This window comes from Euleptes europaea, chromosome 1 (assembly GCF_029931775.1).
Source record: "Euleptes europaea isolate rEulEur1 chromosome 1, rEulEur1.hap1, whole genome shotgun sequence".
In the NCBI taxonomy this organism is placed as follows: domain Eukaryota; kingdom Metazoa; phylum Chordata; class Lepidosauria; order Squamata; family Sphaerodactylidae; genus Euleptes; species Euleptes europaea.
Genome location: NC_079312.1, coordinates 171,302,116 through 171,328,616, shown reverse-complemented (window position 1 = coordinate 171,328,616; position 26,501 = coordinate 171,302,116). Strand labels below are relative to the sequence as shown.

The window sequence follows — 26,501 nt, the reverse complement described above, 5'->3', positions numbered from 1 at the left end:
CCCAGAGGCCGACACCTATTTCAACAAGAGATGCAAACGAGAATTTCCTGCCAGGTGCCTCTTCTACTTTGATTGGTATCGCAACGCCAGGGCTCATAACTGCCGCCGAGCATCCTCGGCTGACTCTTGCGCACACGCCTCTCCCCACCCCGGTGCGATGCCATGCTATCTCTCTGCCATCCTTCCGAGGCTCCACCTCACCTTGCTTCACACAAACCCGCCTCCTATATAATGCTGCAGCAGCGTAAGCCAGCTCAGTTTTGTTCATTCTCTTCTGCCTTGGAGACTTCCTGGAATAATGAAGGCCAGAGTTTTTCTTCTCCTGCTAGGAGCTGCCTGCAACCTGGCCTCCAACTGTAAGTTTGTAGGGTCGAGATCTGTGCCCAGGCAGGAAACGGAGGCCTTTTATGCATGGCTGTTTCCCTCACCATCACCTCTTCGGTGACTTCGGGTCTTTGTGTTGGTTATGCATGCCGTTTCAGACCGTCAGAGGTTGTCTCGCTCGCGCCCCCCTGCGCTTTGCCCGCGATTTCAGAGACCTGTTTTATCTCGAATTTGAAAACGCGGGCAACATGCCGGGGGAGAGCGAGGCGACCTCCGACGGTCTGAAATGGCATGCATAACCAACCAACACAAAGACCCGAAGTCGTTGGAGGGGTGGCCGTGAGGGAAACAGCCATGCATAAAAGGCCTGAGTAATGGTTTGATCTTGCCATATGCTAAGGAAGAACCTTGCAAGGAACTAGATTGCCAGCATCCTCTATGAAGTGGGGGGATTGCATTCCTCAGTAACACCAGTTTGATATTTGATAACTGGCTGGTGAGCATGGGAATTGAGCACAGTGTTTGAGGTCACAGCAGGTGGGGTAGGGTGGCGAGCTCCAGATTGGGAAATACCTGGAGATTTTGGGGGCGCAGCCTGAGGAGGGTGGGGATTTTGGAGGGGATGGACTTCAATAGAGTCCACCCCTCAAAGCGGCCCTTTTCTCCAGGTGAACTGCTCTCTATCGGCTGGAGATAAGTTGTAATAGTGGGAGATCTCCAGCTCTTACCTGGAGGTTGGCAACCCTAAGGGGGGTGAGATGAGGAATGCATGCCAGCTGCCCTTTGTAGGGTTGATAACTCTGGGTAGTAGGGAAATGCCTGGAGATTTGGGGGTGAAGCCTGGGTAGGGTTGCCAACCTCCAGGTAGCTCCTGGAGATCTCCCGCTACTACAATTGATCTCCAGACGACCAAGATCAGTTCCCCTGGAGAATATGGCTGTTTTGGAGGGTGAACTCTATGGCATTAGGTCCCTCCCCGCCCCAAAGCCCATCCTCCCCAGGCTCCATCCCCCAAATCTCCAGGTATTTCCAAACCCAGAGCTGGCAACCCTGAGCCTGGAGAAGCCAGAGTTTGGAGAGGGAAGGCACCTCAGCGGCAGATAATGCCATACAGTCCCACCCTCCAAAGCAGCCATGTTCCCCAGGGGAACTGATCTCTGTCACCTGGAGGACCGTTGTAATTCCAAGAGATTTCCAGGTTGGCAACCCTAAATTTAGGTTGGCAACCCTAAATTACAGTCATCGAGCAGGCAAACTGATTTGAGTGTACCCTCGTAGGGTTGATTCCATTTCCCCGTAATGCTGCAAATTCCTGTTTTCCTGTTGTTCCGAGTTGTTGCCATCCACAGACAGACACACGTGAGATGGTAATATTTCAGGGTAAGGTGCACAGGGTAGGGTTTCCCAGAAAATCCCCAGTGCCTCCCCTGCTTGTACCTAAAGGTATGGTGTGGAGGATGATGCCTGCTGGGGGGGGGGGGGGGAGCCAGCCTTTGAAGAGGTGGGTATGGCTTTCCACCCTTCACAAAGCTTTACGGGATACTCAGGATTAATTTCTCATTCTTGCTGATACGCCCCCAAAATCCACATTTCGATTTCATGTCTCCCATGTTTGAGTTGAGCCACCCAGTGCTTTAATTTTAGTGCCGTCTTCTGCATAGCTGCGCTGATTTTTTCCCCTGTAGAATGTACTCTAAAAACCTTTTTCTGTACATCCATAAATTTGCACTACAATGTTCTATATATGCGATGAATTATGTTTTGAGGGTGTGTTTGGTTCTTATATTAAGGGTTGCCAACCTCCAGGTGGTGGCTGGACATCTCCCGCTATTACAACTATTCCCCAGCCAATAGAGATCAGTTCACCTGGAGAAGATGGCCATTTTGGCAATTGGACTTTATGGCATTGAAGTCCTTCCCCTGTCCAAACCCTGACCTCCTCCCCAAAATCTCCAGGTAATTCCCAACTCAGAGCTGGCAACCCTACTTATATTGATAATTCTTCATTTTTGTTAGTGGTTTTATGATATTGTATTTACTCATAAGCTGCCTTAGACAGGACTCCGGAGAAAAACTTATAAATTCCCTAAATAATAATTGTATATAGAAAGAAATATTGTATAAACTCCTTCCCATGGTTTAAGCAGTTTAAAAGGAATCATGTCAGAGCTTCATAACTGGTCATGATCCCCTTCCACAATTTCAGAATAGCTTTCACCTCAGTCCAGTTTCAAACTATGCCAACGACTTTGCTAGCTGGACGTTACTCCCAAAAGCCATGGGGTGGGCCTCTCGTCCAGGGGACCTAATGCACTATATATTTATTTTGCCATCTTTATACAGAGCCCAGAACTAACTTTCTTATAGCATTTCTAAAGGACCTAAATCTCTTGTCAGATTCAGAGAAGCTGCTCTTTCTCCTCTCAGATAGGGTTGCCAACCTCCAGGTACTAGCTGGAGATCTCCTGCTATTCCAACTGATCTCCAGCCGATAGAGATCAGTTCACTTGGAGAAAATGGACACTTTGGCAATTGGACTCTATGGCATGGAAGCCCCTCCCCAAACGCAGCCCTCCTCAAGCTCTGTCCCAAAAATCTCCCGCTGGTGGCGAAGAGGGACCTGGCAACCCCATTCTCAGATGCCGATCCGGTTGTCTCCTATAGAGTGCCATACTTTGCCTTAACAGCCAAGAAAATTCGGGCAAAAGCTGTATTCAATCGGGGCATTTAATGCATTTCACGATTAGCATTTTTTTATCCAACTGTTTTAATGTGATTATTTTTGACTATGTTTTATATGACAGATTGTAATGGCCTTTGGCCGCAAACAATAAACTTTATTGTATTATGCTGTATAAACTAAGTATCAACAAACCCACAAGCAGCCTGTGGGCCGCTGATCTTTTAAGCAGCTGCCTTAAACATCAGGGTGAGTGCTCAAAAGGAAGGCAAAGAAGCTATTTAACCGTTGAGCTGTTTGAGGAGCCTGGCTGCTATTGGGCATGGCCTTATGAAGATTACTGGTAGAAAGCCATAAAAGGAATTACCTTTATCCCGTGTTCCCTTAGTGCGCTACTAGGCTGGTCTATGTGGAGGTTTGAAATGAGATTTTGGTGCGTCTGATATTGCAATCCAGATTCAATTAGGGTTGCCAGGTCCCTCTTCGCAACCGGCGGGAGGTTTTTGGGGTGGAACCTGAAGAGGGTGGGGCTTGGGGAGGGGAGGGACTTTAATGCCATAGAGTCCAATTTCCAAAGCAGCAATTTTCTCCAGTTGAACTGATCTCTATCGGCTGGGTTTCAGTTGTAATAGCAGGAGATCTTCAGCTAGTACCTAGTCCAGAACCTGGGAATGTTTCAGCCTGTGTCAGCCCCTGTTAATTAGGGTTAACAGCTCTGGGTTGGGAAATACCTCGAGATTTTGGGGGTGGAGCCTGAGGAGGAAGAGGTTTGGGTAGGGGAGGGATGTCAATGCGGTATAATGCCATAGAGTCCTCTGTTCAAAGTGGCCATTTTCTCCAAGTAGGGTTGCCAGCTCCAGGTTGGGAAATACTTGGAGATTTTTGTGGCGGAGCCTGAGGTGGGCGGGGTTTGGGGAAAGGAAGGACTTCCGTGCCATAGAGTCCAATTGCCAAATTGTCATTTTCTCCAGGGGGAGTGATCTCCATCACTAGAAACTGGGCTTCGGTTTGACCTTGAACTCTCCTGTCCTCTGAAACCGATCCCGGCAAGACCTGTCCCAGCCTGACAGATACATTGCAGTCCCTCGCTGTACTATATCTATAACACTTGGGAGGGGACAAAAAGCTTGGCAAATTGGACAGGATATAAAAGCAACAGGAAAGAGAAAAGCGGTTCAATGCAAAATTTATGAGGCAAGGCGGGGCGGGGCGAAACGAGGATGTATTTAGCGCAGGGAAAGAATTCAGAAAGAAGAAAAATAAATTACAAAGCTATAAAAAGGACCGAACTGAAGAGCTGATCCACACACTCAAATTAGTCACGTGGTATAGTTTTTGGAGAGTTGTCAAATGGGGGATCTGAACACTCTTCTATGTGGGAGTTAGGTTTGCCAGGTCCCCCTTTGCCACTGGCGGGAGGTTTGGGGGCAGAGCCTCAGGTGGGTGGGGTTTGGGGAGAGGAGGGACTTCAATGCCATAGAGTCCAATGGCCAAAACAGCTATTTTCCCCAGGTGAACTGATCTCTATCAGAAAGTCAGTTGTAATAGCAGGAGATCTCCAGCTAGTACCTGAAGGTTGGCAAAAAAGAAACAGTGCAGGCAATTATATCACAAGTATATATTCTAGAAAAATGCAAACATGAGAAAACAACAACAGTGCTAATACAAACATACACAATGATACAACTATATACATAGCAATTCACAATGTGAAAAGCAATATTCAGACGTAGCTCACTGGCTATCTTCCAACGTGACAAATTCAAGGAACAAGTCCATTTATAAACTTCACAAGTTTCACAAGTCAATGACTACTGGAACGCCTCTTGCTGCTCCACATAGGTGACAGTACCTGGAGGTTGGCAACCCTAGTGGAAGAACATCTCCACATGTAGAGGAGGAGGAGGAGGAGGAGGAGGAGGAGGAGGTAATAGTGGGAGATCTCCAGCCACCACCTGGAGGTTGGCCACCCTACTGATAGTACAGTCAGACGTGACTAGTACAAATACAGAGCAGGTAGGGTTGCCAACTCTGGACTGGGAAATTCTTGGAACGCTGGAGGTGGAGCCTGTGGGGAGTATGGAGGGCAGGGTTTGGGAAGGGGAGGGACCTCAGTGGGGTGTGATGCCTTAGGGCAGTGGTGGCGAACCAATGGCACGCGTGCCAGAGGGGCATTCAGAGCCCTCTTTGTGGGAACGCGTGCCATCGCCCCAGCACAGAGTTCACCTGAGTTCGTTACTAGAAAGCCAGAGGGACGCGGGGCTGGGCCGCTCCCCTCCCACTCTCCATGCGCACCCGAGGGCATTTCTCACATTACCCACCACTCTGCCCAGCAGCCCAATGGGAGCGTTTCCTCCCTCCCCTGTCACTTGCTGCAGGGCGGCTCACATGCCGGGCGGCTCACATGTGGAGTCAGGATGGGGCGCGGACGGCAGCCTGCTGAGTCTGTGGCGAAGGTGATTCCCGTGGTGGGGTTGGAGAGGAGCTAGGTTGGAGGGGAGCATAGCTCACAGCGTGGCATAGCTGGAGGGGAGCAGAGCGCTCGGGCCACAGCGCGGGCTTTGCAGCGCCTCCCACCTTTCAGTGAAATCCCCTACTAAAAGAGGAACACCCACTTACCCAGCATGTAATTAACCTGTGGAACACCTTGACACAGGATGTGGTGATGACATCTAGCCTAGATGCCTTTAAGAGGGGATTGGTATTCAGGTTAAATTGCCGTGTTGGCGCTTTGCGATAAATAAGTGGGTTTTGGGTTGCAGTTTGGGCACTCGGTCTCTAAAAGGTTCGCCATCACTGCCTTAGGGTCTACAGTCCAAAGCTGCCACTTCCAGATCTCTGTTTGGAACAGGGAACAGATCTCTATCATCTGGAGATCAGTTGTAATACCAGGAGATCTCCAGGACCACCTGGAGGTTGGCAGTCCTACGATGGACTGTCTTGAACTTTTGATATAACTGCCATGGAAATTTGAGAGGAACAAAACTAGTCAAGTGTCAGAGTTCAGTCATGCTCCAGTTCATATTAGAAGTAGTCCTGAAAAGTGGGCATTGAGCTTTCAGTTTGTTTCTATACAAAATTCGAAGGGCTGGTTTTAGTGCAGGTCCTAAATAATTTGGACCAAGGTGCACTCCCATCCTGCTGTTTCTTAAGAACAGGGTTACCAACTTCCAGGTACTTGCTGGAGATCTCCTGCTATTACAACTGACCTCCAGCCGATAGAGATCAGTTCCCCTGGAGATAGGGTCGCCAACTGCCAGGTAGTAGCAGGAGATTTCCTGCTAACTCAACTGATCCCCAGCAGATAGAGATCAGATCACCTGGAGAAAAATGGCCGCTTTGGCAATTGAACTCTATGGCATTGAAGTCCCTCCCCTCCCCAAACCCCACCCTCTTCAGAGTCCACCCCCAAAATCTCCCGCCGGTTGAGAAGAGGAACCTGGCAACCCTACCTGGAGAAAATGGCCGCTTTGGCCATTGGACTCTATGGCATTGAAGTCCCTCCCCTCTCCAAACCCTGCCCTCCTCAGGCTCTGCCCCAAAAACCTCCTGCCGGTGGTGAAGAGGGACCTGGCAACCTTACTTAAGTAATTAGTTGGAGGCCCAGCTGAGTGGAGTCAGATGACTACCCAGGACAGGGCCTTTTGCATGGTGGCACCATGATCGTGAAACAGCCTCCCCTTGAGAAACTCACCAGATGCCATATTTTTGATGCCACTTAAATATTTTTTAAAAAATTTTCCATTGGCTTTGGGTTCACGTTCTGGGCCTTGAGGCCAATTTCTGTACTGATGATGATGAAATTTGATGAAATTGTTAGCGCCAGGCTTGCTGGAGATAACGTCTTCCAATCTGCTGCTAAATGTAATGTAGGGGAACCTGTTTTAATCTGAGGAAAGAGCTCGACTGACTCCTGCAGCTGACAAAAAAATGGGGGAAAGCATTCAGCATCAATTTGTTACCTGGCACATTCTCGGAAAACGGCTGCTCCGGTTTTCTATTGTGCCGTATTGTATCATGATATTTTAATGTGCTTTTGGAGATGTGTTTTTTTAAATGCAATTAATTTCGAGAGTTGATGAGCCACTGTTCCATGAGGCAGCTCATAAGTGAAAGCAATAAAATCAAATCATAAAAGCATCCTAAATTATCAATATTAAAAAAACAAGACAGGGTTATAAAAACAGCATAAAACAATCATTAAACACCCTCAAAATCTGCATAAAACAGCCAGACCAGAAGCAGATATGGTTGCCAACAACCTGGAGTAAAAAAATGTCCTGTCCCGTTAACAGAGGTTTGTGTGTGGTAAGTGTTGTCAAGTTGCTTCCGAATCATGGCGACCCTATGAATCAAAGTCCTCCAAAATGTCCTATCTTTGACAGCCTTGCTCAGATCTTGCAAACCGAGGGCTGTGGCTTCCTTTAGAGAGTCAATCCATCTCTTGTTGGGTCTTCTTCTTTTCCTGCTGCCCTCAACTTTTCCTAGCATGACTGTCTTTTCTAGTGACTCTTGCCTTCTCATAATGTGACCAAAATACAATAGCCTCAGTTTAGTCATTTTAGCCTCTAGGGCATGAATGAACTTAACCTTGGTGGCCAGTGACACATCCTTACACTTCAGAATCTTTTCTGGCTCCTTTACGGCTACCCTTCCCAGTCTCAATCTCCTTCTGGTTTCTTGGCTGCAGTCTCCCTTTTAGTTGATGATGGAGCCAAGGAATAGAAAGTCTTCAACAATTTCAATTTCCTCATTGTCAACCTTAAACAGAGGTTTAATGGGGTGTTATTTGCCAGGTGATGTCATTTGCCATGAAAAGAGTCAGTGGTCCATTTCCCCACTTTAAGTCTCTGTAAAAGGGAGCAAGATGTTTTTTTCTCAGGGTTGTTGGCAACCCTAGAAGCAGACCTTAAAACAGCTATAGAGGTAACACCTGTCAGATATAAGCCTAGGTAAGATGGAATTTTGTGGCCTGGTGCCTAAAGGACAATACGTTAGGTGGCCAGGTGACCCTCAAGGATCAGGGCATTCCCAAGGCAGGGTGCCAGCACCAAAAAGGCACTGTCTCTAGTCACCATCCAGCTCACTATCCAGCTACAGAGAATAGGGCTTGGGAAGCTGGGGCTGCCAACCTCTAGGTAGTGAAAACCAAATCAGACACCTCTATACACTTATCATAAGATGAGAAATTCAGTATAGGAATAGCTATGAGCAATGCCAACAATATTATGGCTATATATTCACAGTACGTGGTAATATACCCACCAATGACATATATTCCCAACAAGCATATGTATTTATTTCTTTTCCATGTAAAATTTCCCCAAAGCACAAGTTCACAACAATTCCTATGTAAGGTAAGTATGGAATAAAGTCAATTGAAATGTCTTTAAAGATGTACTTCTTTTCTTTGCATCAGTTGATTAATTGCAGGAGAAGACGATCGTTTCAAGGCACACAGCCCAATTCTTCCTCAGTTCTTCAAGATTATATTGCGTGCAATTATTCATCATCATCCATAGTCTCAGGTTTCAACCGAATAACCCATTTATGAATAAAATATACTATACTTCCCCAACAGAGGTAAGTAGAAGGATACCATCCATTACAGGTAAGGATCCTAGTGACATTACTAGGATCCTTACCTGTAATGGATGGTATCCTTCTACTTACCTCTGTTGGGGAAGTATAGTATATTTTATTCATAAATGGGTTATTCGGTTGAAACCTGAGACTATGGATGATGATGAATAATTGCACGCAATATAATCTTGAAGAACTGAGGAAGAATTGGGCTGTGTGCCTTGAAACGATCGTCTTCTCCTGCAATTAATCAACTGCTGCAAAGAAAAGAAGTACATCTTTAAAGACATTTCAATTGACTTTATTCCATACTTACCTTACATAGGAATTGTTGTGAACTTGTGCTTTGGGGAAATTTTACATGGAAAAGAAATAAATACATATGCTTGTTGGGAATATATGTAATTGGTGGGTATATTACCATGTACTGTGAATATATAGCCATAATATTGTTGGCATTGCTCATAGCTATTCCTATACTGAACCTCTAGGTAGTAGCTGGAGATCTCCTGCTATTACAACTGATCTCCAGCCGATAGAGATCAGTTCACCTGGAGAAAACGGCTGCTTTCGCAATTGGTCTCTATGGCACTGAAGTCCCTCCCCTCCCCAAACCCCGCCTTCCTCAGGCTCCGCCCCAAAAACCTCCTCCCCGTAGCGAAGAGGGACCTGGCAACCCTATGAGAAGCAGACTTACGCCTCCCATAAGGGTGTGCAAAAAAAAGGGCACAAAATAAAGTCAATAACATGGCCACCAAACAGTAAATAAGGGCGCTTTCCCAAATACTGAATAATGCACTTTCAACAGACTTTAACAACCATTTACAAGTGGATTTTGCCATTTCACCCAGTAAAATCCAGCTGCAAAGTGCGCTGGAAGTGAATTATCTGGCATGTGTGAAAGCGCCCTAAGTTTTTAAATGCAGTTTTTATTTATAATCACTGGCTGATTGAGTCATTGGCTCACCGTTTATTTATAAGCTTGGCTGCTGAATCATGTGGAGCGATGAAAGGCCTGTGGGTCAGGTTCCTCCAGGCAACTGCCTGCAGGAAAAAGTCCTGTCCCTTTAAGAGAGCACTGCGTGTGTGTGTGTGTGTGTGTGTGTGTGTGGTGCCGTCAAGTCGCAGCTGACTTATGGCAACCCCTTTTGGGGTTTTCATGGCAAGAGACTAGCAGAGGTGGTTTGCCAGTGCCTTCCTCTGCACAGCAACCCTGGCCTTCCTTGGTGGTCTTCCATCCAAATACTAACCAGGCCTGACCCTGCTTAGCTCCTGAGATCTGATGAGATCAGGCTAGCCTGGGCCATCCAGGTCAGGATGCCTAATGGGATATTATTTACCAGGTCATGTTATTTACCTCCAGGAAAGGCTTCAAGTTTATTTCCACACAATAAGCCTCACTTAATGGAGCAGGACATTTTTTTCCCCCCATGCCTGTTGGGAAACCTGTCTATAGGGGAGGGATGAGAGATATGCTGAGGGATATACGCTTTTGCCAGATCAGCTGGGAACATCGACCATGACATTCAAATATAACTGGCATGTGCCTGGGAGCTTGCCTAGCAAACCCAAACCTTTAATTTTAGAAGAGGGAATTCTCAGGAAATGAGGGGGTTAGCTACAAGGAATTTGCCACGAAGATTCATGAGAGCTGTCTCCAGCAATCTTAGGGATTCTTTAAAAACAGTCCAGCACAGGCTCAAATAAAATGTATTCCTCCGCACAGGAGTCGAAGAGGATGCTGGCGTGTTTTAATAGTGTGAAGGAACCCATCAAAGGCAAGAAAGTTTCTCTTTAAAAGAAAAAGTCTTGCTCAAATGAGGAAATTTAAAAAAATAAAAAAAATAAACACAAATTCTTGCAAAACAAATGAACCCTGGAGACAGGGGAGGTGGGACAGAGCCATCCATAACAGAGTCAACCCGTTCTGAAGCCACTGACTTCAGCAGACCTAGATGGCTGTAACTCTGTTTAGGATGGCATCATTAGAGAGCAAGCCTAAGTAGGGTCTATTCAGAATCTTACAGACATTTAATCAATGAGGCTTACTCCTAGGAAAGCGTGCGCTGGATTGCACTGTCAAACTGCAAAGATGTAAAAAACAAACAAAAAAAGTTCTATAGCAAGAGAAGGAGACTGTGGAGAAGCTAAATGAATTCTTTGGATTGGTCACTGTAGAAGATCTTGAAGAGAGAGAGACGTTTGGGCTATGGGGTGGAACCAGATTTAATTTTCTCGCATGCAAGGCACTTTCATCGGCCAGTGTGGTGTAGTGGTTAAGAGCAGCGGACTCTAAACTGGGCAACCAAGTTCGATTCCCCACTGCTCCACATGAGCGGCGAACTGTAATCTGGTGAACCGGGTTTGATTCCCCACTCCTACACATAAGCCAGCTGGGTGACTTTGGGCCAGTCACTGTTCCCTCCAAGCTCTCTCAGCCCCACCTAGCTCACAAGGTGTCTGCTGTGGGGAGGGGAAGGCAAGGTGATTGCAAGCCGCTTTGAGACTTCTTAAACGTAGAGAAAACCAGGGTATAAAAAACTAACTCTTCTTCCTCTTCTGACTTTTCCTGCCTCCTCTGCCTTTGTCACTGCAGCCTATTAATTTCCCCAAAATTAGGGTTGCCAACCTCCAGGTTGTGGCTGGAGATCTCCCGCTATTACAACTGATCTCCGGATGACCTCCTGGAGAAAATGTCTCCTTTGGACTCCATTGATGTCCCTCCCCTCTCCAAACAGTGCTCACCCTAGGCTTCGTTCTCCCAAACCTATTTCCCAGCTCAGAACCCCCAAAATCCTGGGGGACCTAAATACAAATAACAGCACACAGCCAAATGAGAAACCTGAGAAGATGTTTATATATATAATCCAATTATGCATAGCTAACCATTCTAACACCACGATACATTATAAATACCAAGAAGGTAAATAGACTGAATGATTACAATGCTCCAATTGAACAAATGTCCTTAATTATATGAAAACAATCCAAACAGGTGATGTTGAAGAGACCTTGAAAGTCTGAGGATAGATACGGAAGTCCAGAATCAGTCCATTTCATTCATGAAAGAACTTCTTTAGTCATAATATAATACCCTGCCTAGGAGACACACTCCGATAGTCTTCACACATGCATATCATGAGTCAGTTAAAATCATATCGTAGTTACAACCCATATTTAGTGGTCAGGGAGAGCAAACTCAGGGTAAAGAGACCGACGAGATTAGAGTTGCAAGCTATTTTAATTGTGATTTTTTTTAAACTGGTCTTCTCGCTGGGTCTTTTGGAGCAGTCTGTAATTTGGAAACCTTGCCAGGGAAACCTCTGTTGGCACAGAGCTCAAGTGATGGGGAACATAAGGCACCAGGCGGAGTAAGTGTAAAAGGCGGTGTCCTTCTCGTGATGATTGACAAGGGGAGGATGTGAATCAGCTGGGTGATGAGGAAACTAAGGCCTTTAATGCATGGCAACATTTGAATGTTTTTTTGTCTCTCCTCTGTTGTGCGCCTTTTGCTCACGTGTTCAAAAAATTGAACACATGGGCCGACAAGGCGCTCTGCTGCTCTGCCTCTGATGGGAGGAGGCGGTGACTGGGTTTTCGAGCAGAGAGAGGGGAGGCAGCGGAGTGTGCAGGAGGGGGGAGAGGGGAAGAGAGAGAGGTACGGGGTCAGGCGCTCCGCCTCTGCGGGTGGAGACAGCAGAGACTGGATGTGTGCAGCGTTGGCACATATGCGCTCTTCAGGCCGGGCTGTCAAGCGGAGAGGGGGGAGACGCAGACGGAGGAGGGAGTGGGGGAGAGGGGGAGAGCGAGGTGCGGGGTCCAGGGGGTGGAAAGCTGCCGCAGCCACTGCTGCTGATGGGGCTGGGCAGTGTCCCGGCAGGGAGTCGACCCGGGCGCTGAAAACGCACCGGCAAATGCTTGGAACTGCCGTGAACCTTCGATTTATATCGCAACAAAGCAGCGATAGGAAATCCCGGAAATGTATCGATAGGAGGTGGGTTGATCACGCGTGCAGGAGAAGGACGTGTGTCCTTTAAGGATTCACTACATTCGCAAGACAGTCGCTGGACAAAATGGCCATGCTTTATCGACCTAAGGGTAGCGAAGTTCAAGTTTGTGCTTTAAGGAATGTGGCTGGCACAATACCAAAAACAGAGGAAACTGCTAGAATGTACTTTTAGCATTGCCAAGTATTGTAGCTAGGGATGCCAGCCTCCAGGTGGGAAGGACCCCCGGAATTACAGCTCATCTCCAGACTACAGAGATCTGTTTCTCTGGAGGAAATGGATGCTGTGGAAGGTGGGCTCTGTGGCATTGTACCCCAATGAGGTCATCATAGAATCATAGAGTTGGAAGGGACCACCAGGGTCATCTAGTCCAACCCCCTGTCCCTGTCCTCCCCGGCTCCATCCCCAAATCTCCGGGAGTTTCTCAACCTGGATCTGGCAACCCTACCCCCCCCCATCCTCTGCCAGTGGACGGAGGTGGGTGGGTGGGTGGGCTGGCAACCCTAATTATAGCTATCCCTTTAATTGGCTGTATCCATTTTTCCACTACTGTCTATGGTTTGCTGCCACTATTTAATTCAATGACTCTCCCTCCTCCTCCCTTCAGCTTTGTATACCGCACCAGATTCCTGCAAAGGGCGATGTAACGAAAAATACAACCCCCAAGATGTCTGCCATTGTAATGCTAAATGTGGAAAGTATCAGAACTGCTGTGATGACTACCACGTCCATTGTGGACAGGGTGAGTAGCATTCCCAAATGGTGGTGGTGGTGATGTTCAACATAACAGCCTGGGATATTGCTGGTCATTCCACATTGCCAATAACAAGTCTTGCTATTTCATAGAATAATCGAGTCGGAAGGGTCCACCAGGGTCATCTAGTCCAACCCCCTGCACAATGCAGGAAATTCACAACTACCTCCCCCCCACACCCCCAGTGACCCCTACTCCATGGTCGGAAGATGGCCAAGATGCCCTCCCTCTCATGATCTGCCTAAGGTCATAGAATCAGTATTGCTGACAGATGGCCATTTAACCTCTTCTTGAAAACCTCCAGGGAAGGAGAGCTCACCACTTCCTGAGGAAGCCTGATCTACTGAGGAACCGCTCTACCTGTTAGAATATTCTTCCTAATGTCTTGACGGACACTCTTTTGATTTAATTTCAACCCATTGGTTCTGTTCCAACCTTCTGGGGCGACAGAAAACAACTCAGCACCATCATTTCATCATTTTCCCAATTAAAATGGCGCAACAGTGTTTGCAATAGGCAGATTGGAAGTGGGCACGAGGTGAAAGAGTGTATTGGATGAGCAATGTGGTTGTGAAGCAACCTTTTGGAATTGTTTTGACTGCAGTGAATGATTGCCCACAAAAGACCGGTTCGGTCACTATGATTTTGGCAATCCAATTGTGCACATGGAAAGATCGCAGTGGGAAAGCTCCTCTCAATGTGCCTGGTCATCATTTTACATGAAGAGGTCCATAGGCATATTTTCCAGCTTTGGAACATACAGGTGGAAACCTGGATTTTTGAGGCTACATTTAAACACAAACCAAAGCTGGAAATTAAATGCATTGCCCAATTAACACAAAGTGGCGACCACATATATTGGAAGGATATGCAAGCTTGCTCAAGCTTGGAGTACCAAATTCATAATAATTGAACAGGGATGAAGATGTGCCACAGTTATGTGGTCATTGTTAGGGATATGCAACATTTTCCCAGTATTTTTCAGATTTGGGTTTTCTGGACCCAATTTTTTTTTTAAAAGTCGAAAAATGCCAGTAAAGGGGTTTTCCAGCTTTTTTGGGGGGGGGGATATCTGAAAATATTTGGCTCCATTAAAGCCTGTGGGGAATTTCTGGGGGGCTCTGAGAGGGCTGTTTTTCAAGGTAGAGGCACCATATTTGTAACATAGCTGACTCTCCTTAGAAGAACCCACAAGTTTGGTGAAGCTTGGGTCAGGGAGTCCAATTTTATGGGGTCCCAAAGTGGGTGCCCCATATATCCAATGGAGTTTTCAATTATTTCCCATTTTTCAGCTTTTCGGCTTCATCCAGATTGCCGCTTTTTTTTTCAGACGAAAAGAAGCCAAAAAAAGCGGAAACTTTTTTTTCAGCCTTTTTTTTGGTTCAGCATATTTGAACGCACATCCCTAGTCATTGTAAAAAATCTTTCCTTTTGTGAAAATTGTATTATTATCTGCTTTCCCGGATAGGAGTTCTGACTCTGAGGCACAAGTGTTTGGTAACACAAAAATATCTAGTGAAATTAATGGCTTTGTATGTCCCTGAGGCTGGTCAATAGGTTTTGAGGGTAGCAGATGAGGTTTCTGATCACTTACAGCCCATTCCTGGGGGGGAGGGCTGGGCTGATGGCCAGAGGAAGCACTGCCCTGCCACCTCCAAAGGAGGATTAAACCTCCCCCTCAAAAAGGCAGAAAGCTGCCCTTACTTTCCAGCCCCACGGGGCTACGCCACCTTAAAAGATGGCATAACTGAAAGTAAGGGCAAAGGCCTGAAGGGGGTAAGGAAGCTGTTTAAAGGCAGCTCTGCCCCTGGAATGCCCCCTGGGATGATGGCGTATGGATGTGCGCCATCAAGATGATGGCGGGAGGCCTGCGTGAGCACCCGAAAGCCAATGTCTGTGCCAGCCTGGGCGGTATGGATGCCAGCGCAGGCCTTTGCTTGCCTCCTAAGACCTTCCGGCCTCATAGCTCAGGAATGGGCTGTTAGGAACTCAGACTCCGCTTAGGAATAGCCCAAGAGGCCTTTACATGGATTATATGAATTAATAACTCATATCTTTTTCTTTTAATACAGATAGCAAAGGAACAGAACCAGCATCTAAACGTGAGTATTTGCATCAATTTCCAGATGAGGTGTCTGACATGTAAATGGAAACAATACATCAGTAGTATTTTATATGCTTGAATGCCTTTTGGGAGGACCATCAAATTCTGAAAATTCCTGGATATAGGCAGTCCTTTTGGTCTTGCTAGGCCGAAGTCGAAACAGAAAGAGATGCAATATCTAAATAATACATACTCCTGAAGAAGATACGCAAAATCATCTACTGGACCGTACCGATTTATCCCTCAGTATTTTTTCAAACTGTCAAGAGCCAGTATTTCATTTATTTAGGCATTTATTTTTACTCTGCTTTTCTCTCTAATGGAGACACAAAGCAGTGATCAAAATCATTCTTCTCTCCTTATTTTATCCTCATAACAACCCTGTGAGGTAGGTTAGGCTGAGAGAATGACTGGCCTAATATGACCTAGTGAGCTTCCATGGCACAGTGGGGACTCAAACCTGAGTCTCTCAGGTCCTAGTCCAACCACTATACCATACTGGCTTAATGTGGCCCAGTGGTGGATATTTGACCATCCTAGGTCATATAGACCTAACCTGGATAGCTCAGGCTAGCTCAGTCTCATCAGATCTTGGAAGCTAAGCAGCTTAGTATTTGGATGGGAGACCACCAATGAAGTCTAGGGTTGCTATGCAGAGGCAGGCAATAGTAAACCACCTCTGAACGCTTGCCTCGAAAACCCTACAGGGTTGCCATAAGTCAGCTTCAACTAGAGGGCAAGGGTGAAAAAGGCATATAAGTTTTGACAATTACAGGCCTTTCCCTTATTTGTCCTTGTGGTAAGATTATTACCTCTCACACAGGTGGATTCTCCAGGAGCGATGATGCCATAAGTGAGGAGGAGCTGCAAAAGGTATCTGAGCAACTTTACCAAAGTGACAGCAACAAAGCGGAGGAGTCTGACATCACCCTTAACAAGCAGGACTTAACATCCCAGACTAAGGTCGAGGAGGATCAGTGCCCAGAACCGTGAGTTCCAAAGATACATGATGCAACCAGAGCAAAGGGTTTGAATTCTGCATAGGGGTGTGTGTTCGGCTAAAGCTGAACTGACTCCCCCCCCCCCACGAATAATACTTTATTAGTATTTTTGGAGGGTTTTTAACTGGGGGGAAAACGGGGCAATTAAAGGTAGCTGAAAAACAGATCCTGAATAATGCCGATTTTTTCGGAGGCAGCCAGCAGCAGTGAACTGAATGAGCTCAAGCCCGGCAGCATTCAGCTCTGCACCACATATTGTTCAGGTTCAGGTTTAATATACCCCAAAATTTTCGATTATCCCAAAAAAGCCGATATACAGATTTGGCTCTTTTCAGATTTTTTGAAAAATTCCAGGTTCATTAAACCCAAACCCAAAAAATACTGGAAAAAAATAGTGCCCAGCCATAATTCTGCATAGCGAGTGAGGAAAAATTAAGTGGCTATGTCTCAACTGATAGGAAGCATGGGGTTTAGGGGAAGTAAATTTAACATTCCATGCTTAAAGCTCCCATTAATAGGAAACTCCCATTAACATTCCTGGCTTTGCAGTTTGCACGTGGATACCCAAAATGTGCGGACATACAAAACCAACCATTTCTGTTCCTTAATTTTAAGTTGGTAGGGGATGTATAACCCTGACGTGGATGATCCAGGCTAGACCAATGACAAACCTCCTCTGAACATCTCTTGCCTTGACAACCCCACAGGACTGCGACAATGGAACTTTACATACTTTGGATGCATATGTTATGACTGAAGTGCTTTGGGGGATTTGAATAGGATTCCCTTTGCATATGTATCAATAGTTTGGAGTTGGGAGCAGGGTTGCCAATCTCCAGGTGGGGCCTCGAGTTCTCCCTTTTCTTACAACTGATCTCCAGACAACAAAGACCTGTTCCCCTGGAGAAAATGGCTGCTTTTGAGTGTGGATGCCATGGTATTGTACCATTCTGAGGTCCCTCCCCTCCCCAAGTCCTGCCCTTTTCAAGCTCCACCCCACAGATCTCCAGATATTTCCCAACCCAGAGCTGGCAACCTATTTGGGAGGAGAGACCATGGTTTGAGTTGCCAGCTACCTGGAGAAAATAAATAAATCCCTTGAATAGAGGCTGAATGGGGTGTTATTAATAGGGTCGCCAGGTCTCTTTTCACCACTGGTTTTGGGGATGGAGCCTGAGGTGGGGAGGGTTTGGAGAGGGGAGAGACTTCAATGCCATCGAATCCCATGGCCAAAGTGGCCATTTTCTCCAGGTGATCTGACCTCTATCACCTGGAATCAGTTGTAATAGCAGGAAATCTCCAGCTGTTACCTGGAGGTTGGCAACCAAAGTTATTAACCACTATGCCATGAAAAGCATCCGCTTCCCATCTCCTCCCATTAAGGCTCTGTTTCAGGGACAGAACGTTTTTCTCAAGGGTTACAGGCAATCTTAGCCATAGTTCCATGTTGCAGCCTCTGATTCGCATGCAGGAGAACCCAAATTTGAAAGGAATTTGCTTTCTTCTACAGACTATTCTCGTCCGTCAATGAAGAGAAGCTCTTTTCCAAGCCAACTTATGCCAGCTTCATTAAGCTGCTCGATAATTACCAAAAGAAGGTTGGAAAGGGAGAAGAGTTCACCGCTGAGCAACTGCAGGAGCAGGATCATTTCCTGGAGGAGATCATGAAGACCGAGGTCATGAAGGAGCTTTACAGGTTCCTTCATGACAAGAGTACGTCACTGTCTGGAAGGAGATCTATAACTGTGGGGAAATATATCATACCATTATTAGTAGGGTTGTCAGCTCTGGGTTGGGAAATACCTGGAGGTTTGAGGGGCGCAGCCTGGGGAGGACGGGGTATGGGGAGGGGAGGGACCTCAGTAAGGTACAATGCCATAGAATCCATCCTCCCATTTTCTCCAGGGGAACTGATCATCTGGAGATGAATTTTAATAGCGGTAGACCTCCAGGTGCGACCTGGAGGTTGGCAACCCTAATTATTAGGTTTCCCTAATAATGGTGCTTATGGTGGGAGATCTCCAGGTAGTTGTGTGCCTTGCCTGCCAATGCCTTCCTGATTGGGAGGTGTAAACTGGGGCCAAACCGGGGGGGAGGGGCAGGGGATAGGGTAGCCAGGTCCCTCTTCGCCACTGGCGGGAGGTTTTTGGGGCAGAGCCTGAGGGGGTGGAGTTTGGGGAGGGGAGGGACTTCAATGCTATAGAGACCAATTGCCAAAGCGGCCATTTTCTCCAGGGGAACTGACCTCTGTCGGCTGGAGATCAGTTGTAACAGCAGGAGATCTCCAGCTACTACCTGGAGGTTGGCAACCCCCGCAGGGGATCATCCTGGGAAGAAAAACTAAAAAGAAAAATAAGGCCTCATTTATTTACAGGAAGTTCTGATTATAAAGTTCTTGGTGACTCCTAGAGCTACCATGGCCGTTCCCAGTTTCTAAAGACACATGGCAAGCACCAGGAAAGGTGTTGGCAGAGAAAAATTCTGGCTTTGTGACAGAGTTGGGGTTTGAACCCATGTGTCTCAGCGCCTTCAACTCCCAGCTAGTGTTGACAACCTCCAGGTGGTGGCTGGAGATCTCCTGCTATTACAACTAGGGGTTCCAACCTCCTGCTATTACCACTGATCTCCAGCCGATAGAGATCAGTTCACCTGGAGGAAATGGCCACTTTGGCAACTGGACTCTATGGCATTGAAGTCCCAAACCCCACCCTCCTCAGGCTGTACCCCCAAAATCTTCCGGTATTTCCAAACCTGGACCTATTAACCCTACTCCCAGCCCTCAAACAACTTCTACCACACTGGAGGAGAGGGGAATGCATGCAACTCGGCACCCTCCTCTATATGGCAGCTCTTCAAGTACTTGAAGATGGTTATCATATCCCCTCTCAGTCTTCTCCTCTCCAGGCTAAACATACCCAGCTCATATTGTGCACGCTTAATAAATATAATTATTTTATAAGATTTTATAATTTCCACCTGAACCTTTGAGGCTCCCTGCCTTGAGAATCGCCAGAACTCTTTTCTTTCAAGGGATCCCTCTTATTCTGGGCTTCTACCCTCCCATAAAAGACCCCATGTTTTGTGACATCCCAGTTATGCAGGGACGATGTTACAGGGCTCATCTTTTAGGTTATTTCGATTCTTTCTGATGGCTTTTTGTCTGCCCTTCTCTCTTTCTCCAGATCGTTACAGCACGGAGGCTGAGTTCATCGCTGACTTAAAGGAGATGTGGTTTGGCCTTTACTCCAGGGGAAATGAGGAGGAGGACTCCAGTGGCTTTGAGCATGTTTTTCTAGGTACGATTACTGCCTTGAACACATGAATACACATGAAGCTGCCATTATACTGAATCACAAAACTGCTCCATCAGGATCAGTGTTGTCTGTTCTGACTGGCATAGGGTTGCCAGGTCCCTCTTTGCCACTGGCGGGAGGTTTTGGGGGCGGAGCCTGAGGAGGGAGAAGTTTGGGGAGGGGAGGGTCTTCAATGCCATAGACTCCGATTGCCAGAGCAGCCCTTTTCTCCAGGTGAACCGATCTCTATTAGCTGGAGTTCAGTTATAGTAATAGCATGAGATCTCCTGCCACCACCTGGAGGTTGGCAACCCTAGACTGTTGGATATATATATATATGATTACTTTTTTCTCTGCTGGATTATGTTTATTCCTTTATATTTCCCTCTATTTGGTTCCCGCTACGGCTGTATTGCTACTGTGTATGGTCAAAGGCGCCTTGGATTCTAAGTTATATTATAGTTTTAAATTGTAAATTGTTGTTGGTTTTAATTGCGTAAAACTGTTGTGAGCCTCTCTGATCCTGACCTGGTCAGGAAAGGGCACCCTGAAAGTCGTCATTATTATTATTATTATTAATTGTGCAAAGATGGATAATGTCAAACAACAATAGGGAAAAAAGTGCATTAAAAAAAAAAAAACTACAGGTTGGGTATCCCTTATCCGGACTGCTTGGGACCTGAAGTGGTCTGTATTTTGGGTCTTTCCGTATCTTTGCATATACATGATGAGATACCTTGAGGATGGGACCCAAGTCTAAACACAAAATTCATGTATGTTCTATATACGTTTTATATTCACTTAATACACATCTCCTGAATGTCATTTTAAATAATATTTTTTAACATTTTTGTGTACAACGAACAATCAAAAAACAAACTGGCGTGCTGCTGAGGGCCGGTGAGTAATGCCTGCATGCTGGCTCAAAAAGTCTGGTTTTTGGGTCAGTCAGGATATCGGACATCCGGATAAGGGCTACTCAACTGGTAATTAAAAATCGTTTTTGTAGTTGGCTGGAAGCACCCAACGTGCATATTTAGCGATGGTATACATTGTTGTATAATGAACACAATAGCTGCCTTATACTGAGTCAGGCCGCTGGACTATCCATGTCAGTATGTTCTGCTCTGACTGGCAGCAGCTCTCCAGGGGCTCAAGCAGAGGTCTTTCACATTACCTGGTCCTTTTAACTGGAGAAGCCGGGAACTGAACCTGGGGGCTTCTGTGTGCAAATCTCATGCTCTGCCCAGTCTCATAACAAGACACGCTCTTCACCATTTAGGAGAAATCAAGAAAGGAAAAGTGTCTGGATTCCACAACTGGATTAGTTTCTACCTGCAGGAGAAAAAGGGCCTCGTCAATTATCTCAGCCACAATTTCGATGGACCGGTGAGTACCACGTTGCACTAGGGGTGCCAGGTCTCCCCGGCCACCGGCAGGGGTGGGAGGACTGGGTTGCTAGATCGAGGTTGGGAAACTCCTGGAGATTTGAGGGTGGAGTCTAGGGAGGACAGGGACCTTAGTGGGGTACAATGCCATAGAGCCCGCCCTTCAAAGCATCCATCTTCTCCAGGAAAACTGAATCCTGTAGTCCGGAGATGAGCTATAATTCCGGAGGATCCCCAGGTCCAACCTAGAGGTTGGCATCCCTACCTTGCACGCTGGCAGTGGTCCAGATGCACTCGGAGATGATCAAAGCTAACTCAGAGGTGGAAAGGAGTACATTTTTAGACATGTGGCAAACAGGGGGTAGGGTTGCCAGCTCCAACTTGGGAAATACCTGTAGATTTTGGAGGCGGAGCCTGAGGAGGGTGGGGTTTGGGGAGGGGAGGGACTTCAATGCCACAGAGTCCAATTCCAAAGCGGCCATTTTCTCCAGGGGAACTGATCTCCGTTGCCTGGAGATCAGTGATATTGGTGGGAGATCTCCAGCCACTACCTGGAGGTTGGCAACCTTGCCCTTTTGGTTATAACCGGGACCTTTGGGGATTTGTATGGGTATATCATCACTGGAGTTGTTTGGCCTAATAGTGTGCTTGGATTACCTTTCTAAGTGGACACATTTTGTAACTCTTTTGGCTACACTTAGTTTGTGGTTTGTTCTATACACCTGCATTGTTATTTTCTGTATAAGTATTTGACCATAGTCGCTGTTCTTTTTCTTTTTTCTTTTTCTTTTTTACTATTTCCGTATTTCAGCACAAGTTTGTATTCAACCACCTGGAGGTTGGCAATCCTTTCTCTAACTTATATATCAAATGTTTGATCTCCTGCTGTTCATCCTGATGAAATAACCAACCCCCCTTCGCTTTGGTCAATTGCTGCTGCATCCTTCGCAGTGCTAACTTAGCCTGCCACCTAGTGTTGTCCTGTGGTAAGGCAGGGTTGGCTGATTAATTACCCATAACTTCCCAAATTTTGCTTTTTGGTGTTCAGTGGACCTCATACCCGGATGTCCTGGGGATGCAGTTCAGCTGGGATGGATATTACAAGGAAGTTGGAACAGCCTTCATTGGAAGCAGCCCTGAGTTCGAATTTGGCCTCTACTCACTGTGCTACATTGCTAGACCTGGAAAAGTGTAAGTATACTGCCAACAGTGTCACGGGGTAAGGTTGACTCCTGCCGGGGGGGGGATTCCCTGCTTTGGGCCCCCTCCCCCTGGTGCCATCCAGCTGGCCAGTGGGGGTCTTACCAGGCTTAAAATGATTCCTAGGGCTTGATGACTCCGCGGATGATGTCCCTTCCAGAAGGGACATCATCACGCTGGCGATGTTGAGGGAGTCGCTCTGGAATTTGGGCAAAACTCTATGGTAAGAACATAAGAACTTAAGAAAGGCCATGCTGAATCAGACCAAGGCCCATCAAGTCCAGCAGTCTGTTCACACAGTGGCCAACCAGGGGCCTCCAGGAAGCCCACAAACAAGACGACTGCAGCAGCACCATCCTGCCTGTGTTCCACCGCACCCAAAATAATAGGCATGCTCCTCTGATACTAGAGAGAATAGGTATGCAGCATGACTAGTATCCATTCTGACTAATAGCCATGAATACCCCTCTCCTCCATGAATATGTCCACTCCCCTCTTAAAGCCCTCCAAGCTGGCAGCCATCACCACATCCTGGGGCAGGGAGTTCCACAATTTCACTATGTGTTGTGTGAAAAAATACTTCCTTTTATCTGTTTTGAATCTCTCGCCCTCCAGCTTTAGCAGATGACCCCATGTTCTAATATTATGGGAGAGGGAGAAAAACTTCTCCCTGTCCACTCTCTCCAAACCATGCATAATTTTATAGACCTCTATCATGTCTCCCCTCAGCCGCCTTCTTTCCAAGCTAAACAGCCCTAAGCATCTTAACTGCTCCCCATAGGACAGTTGCTCTAGTCCCCTAATCATTTTGGTTGCTCTTTTCTGCACCTTCTCAAGCTCTGTAATATCGTTTCTTGTAGGTTATCCAGGCTGTGTGACCGTGGTCTTGGTATTTTCTTTCCTGACGTTTCGCCAGCAGCTGTGGCAGGCATCTTCAGAGGACAGTGTTACTTCAGAGGAGTAACACTGATGGACAGAGAGACACTGTCCTTCAGTGTTACTCCTCTGAAGATGCCTGCCACAGCTGCTGGCGAAACGTCATGAAAGAAAATACCAAGACCACGGTCACACAGCCCGAATAACCCACAAGAACCAATGAACTCTGACCGTGAAAGCCTTCGACAATACTCTGTAATATCCTTTTTTAGGTCTGGTGACCAGAACTGTACACAGTATTCCAAGTGTGGTCTCACCATAGATTTGTACAAGGGCAGTATGATACCAGCAGTTTTATTCTCTATGGTAAAAACAGCTTCCACCATAGTTTTTGCCCAAATACCAGAGTGTCTCCCTTGACGTCACTTCTGGGAGTGGCATCATCACACCTGAGATGTCGAGGCCTAGACCTCATTTTAAGCCTGGTAAGATCCCCACTCCTCTCTCCCGCCAGTTACCAGGGGGTACCTGACAGTCTTTCATGGGGAAGGGGAGGAGAGACATTTGGCCTGGGCCTCAAGCTCAAAAGGAAACCCAAATTTAGATACATATTTTTTTATTTTATTTTTGTATATGTTTCACAAACTTGTTTTTAAGGACATTATTCTAACAGTGAGAGGTATACTGCTCTTGACTATGGATGTTCCTTTTAGTTATCATGTTTCATGACCATTGGCAAACCAATCCACCGTGAATCTTTCTGTTACTTTTAAACATCCATGGAGATTTTTGCCATGGCCACCTCTTGTGGTGGTGATTCCCATTCATCTAGCTCTGCCTATGCAAGGCGCTGTGCAGGCCCTGAGCCTTCACTGAGAAATGGAGCCCAAATAGTCATTGTTCATTCCAATTACCTATTTTAAGGGCAGGGGGCATGGAGTTTGGCACAGGGATCTGAGGAAAAGGGTACCCGATGCAGGCAACAAAGATATTAAGGACCGATGCACGCAGATATGGACAGATCTGATGAAGGGAAGTTTGACACTCGAAAGCTTATACCCAGAAAATCTTGTCAGTCTCTAAGGTGCTACTGGGCTTGAATCAAGCTGTCCTGCTGCAGATCATAGAATCATAGAGTTGGAAGGGATCACCAGGGTCATCTAGTCCCACCCCCTGCACAGTGCAGGAAATTCACCTCCACCCCCAGCGACCCCTACTCCATGACCAGAAGATGGCAAAAACAAAAACCCTTCCAGGATCCTTGGCCAACCTGGCCTTGAGGAAAATTGCTTTCTGACCCCAAAGTGGTAATTGGCACTACCCTGGACATGCAAGAAAGGGCCACGAGAGCCAAACACTGACGCAACCCTTCCTGCCCTCCCTCTCATGATCTGCCTAAGTTCACAGAATCAGCTTTGCTGACAGATGGCCATCTAGCCTCTGCTTAAAAAACCTCCAGGGAAGGAGAGCCCACCACCTCCCGAGGAAGCCTGTTCCATGGAGGAACTGCTCTAACTGTCAGAAAGTTCTTCCTATTATTTAGCCGGAAACTCTTTGGATTTAATTTCGACCCGTTGGCTCTGGTCCGACCTTATGGGGCAACACAGCCACCCTCTGAAACGCAGATATGAGCTGACCTTCTATTTGTAGAGGCTGAAGCCATTGGTTGGATAGTTTGCTTTGCTATATTACAGCTCACAGCTCACCATGCCCTGGTTTAACCCACTATTTTGATGATGCATGAGGTTGCCATCAGGACATGGTTCTGAACACATGAACACATGAAGCTGCCTTATACTGAATCAGACCATCATTCCATCATAGTCAGTACTGTCTACTCAGACTGGCAGCAGCTCTCCAGGGTCTCAGGCAGGGGTCTTTCACATCACCTACCTGCCTAGTCTTTTTAACTGGAGATGCCGGGGATTGAACCTGGTACCTTCTGCATTCCAAGCAGATGCTCTACCACTGAGCCACGACTTCTCCCCTAAACCCACCAATCTCCCCAAAACCTGTGTTTACAGCAACATGAGAGTCGCAGCTGGCTTGATTCAGGCCTAACACACATATTTTTCCCCAGCCTGAAGCTGTCAATTCATACCTTGCTCTCAAGGTACCTTGGGTGGATGGGTTGAACAGGTTCGGTGAGAGATGAGACTGAATGTCAGGCTTCTCTTCTCTAGGTGCCATCTGAAACTTGGGAGTTACAATCTGGGTATCCAGACATACACCTGGGATAAATCCACCTATGGGAATGGGAAAAAGTGCATCGCCACAGCTTACGTGGTGACCCCATGAGAAGGCAAGATGCTGACTGAGAAGGAACATCCTGAATGACCAGGTCTGCCCCTTCTGGCATGGACTCCTGCTCTCACATCATACCAGGAGATGCTCTACAGTGGACCTGATCTTTCATCTTTAGATTTTAAGAACAGAAGAAAAGCCATGCTGGATCAGACCAAGGCCCATCAAGTCCAGCAGTCCACAAACAAGATGACTGCAACAGCATCCTGCCTGTGTTCCACAGCACTTAATATAATAGGCATGCTCCTCAGATACCGTAGAGAATAGGTATGCATCATGACTAGTATTCATGTTGACTAGTAGCCATGGATAACCCTATCCTCCATGAACATGTCCCCTCCCCTCTTAAAGCCTTCCAAGTTGGCAGCCGTCACAACATCCTGGGGCAGAGAGTTCCACAATTGAACTATGTGTTGTGTGAATCATAGAATCATAGAGTTGGAAGGGACCACCAGGGTCATTTAGTCCAACCCCCTGCACAATGCAGGAAATTTACAACTACCTCCACCCCACATCCCCAGTGACCCATACTTCATGCCCAGAAGATGGCCAAGGTGCCCTCCTTATCATGATCTACCTAAGGTCATAGAATCAGCATTGCTGATAGATGGCCATCTAGCCTCTTCTTAAAAACCTCCAGGGAAGGAGAGCTTACCACCTCCCGAGGAAGCCTGTTCCACTGAGGAACCACTCTGTTAGAAAATTCTTCCTAATGTCTAGACGGAAACTCTTTTGCTTTAATTTCAACCCCTTGGTTCTGGTCCGACCTTCTGGGGCGACAGAAAACAACTTGGCACCCTCCTCTATGGTTTGGAGTGGTGGACTCTCATCTGGAGAATCGGGTTTGATTCCCCACTCCTCCACATGAGTGGCGTAGGCTAATCTGGTGAACTGGATTTGTTTCCCCCCTCCTACACATGAAGCCAGCTGGGTGACCTTGGGCAAGTTACAGCTCTCTCAGCCCCACCTACCTCACAGGGTGTCTGT

At 46.8% G+C, this 26,501-nt stretch overlaps 1 protein-coding gene across 1 annotated transcript; it reads left to right on the top strand.

Annotated features, from left to right (window-relative positions):
* Nucleotides 1-263: 263 nt before the first annotated feature.
* On the top strand, nucleotides 264-25,582 carry ENDOU (endonuclease, poly(U) specific). The gene is given in 8 exon segments (XM_056867130.1): nucleotides 264-356; nucleotides 13,202-13,356; nucleotides 16,257-16,441; nucleotides 17,964-18,166; nucleotides 19,636-19,749; nucleotides 21,029-21,135; nucleotides 22,183-22,325; nucleotides 25,394-25,582. Coding segments are annotated over 8 exon segments (1,080 nt in total). The 5' UTR covers nucleotides 264-298; the 3' UTR covers nucleotides 25,509-25,582.
* Nucleotides 25,583-26,501: the final 919 nt, after the last annotated feature.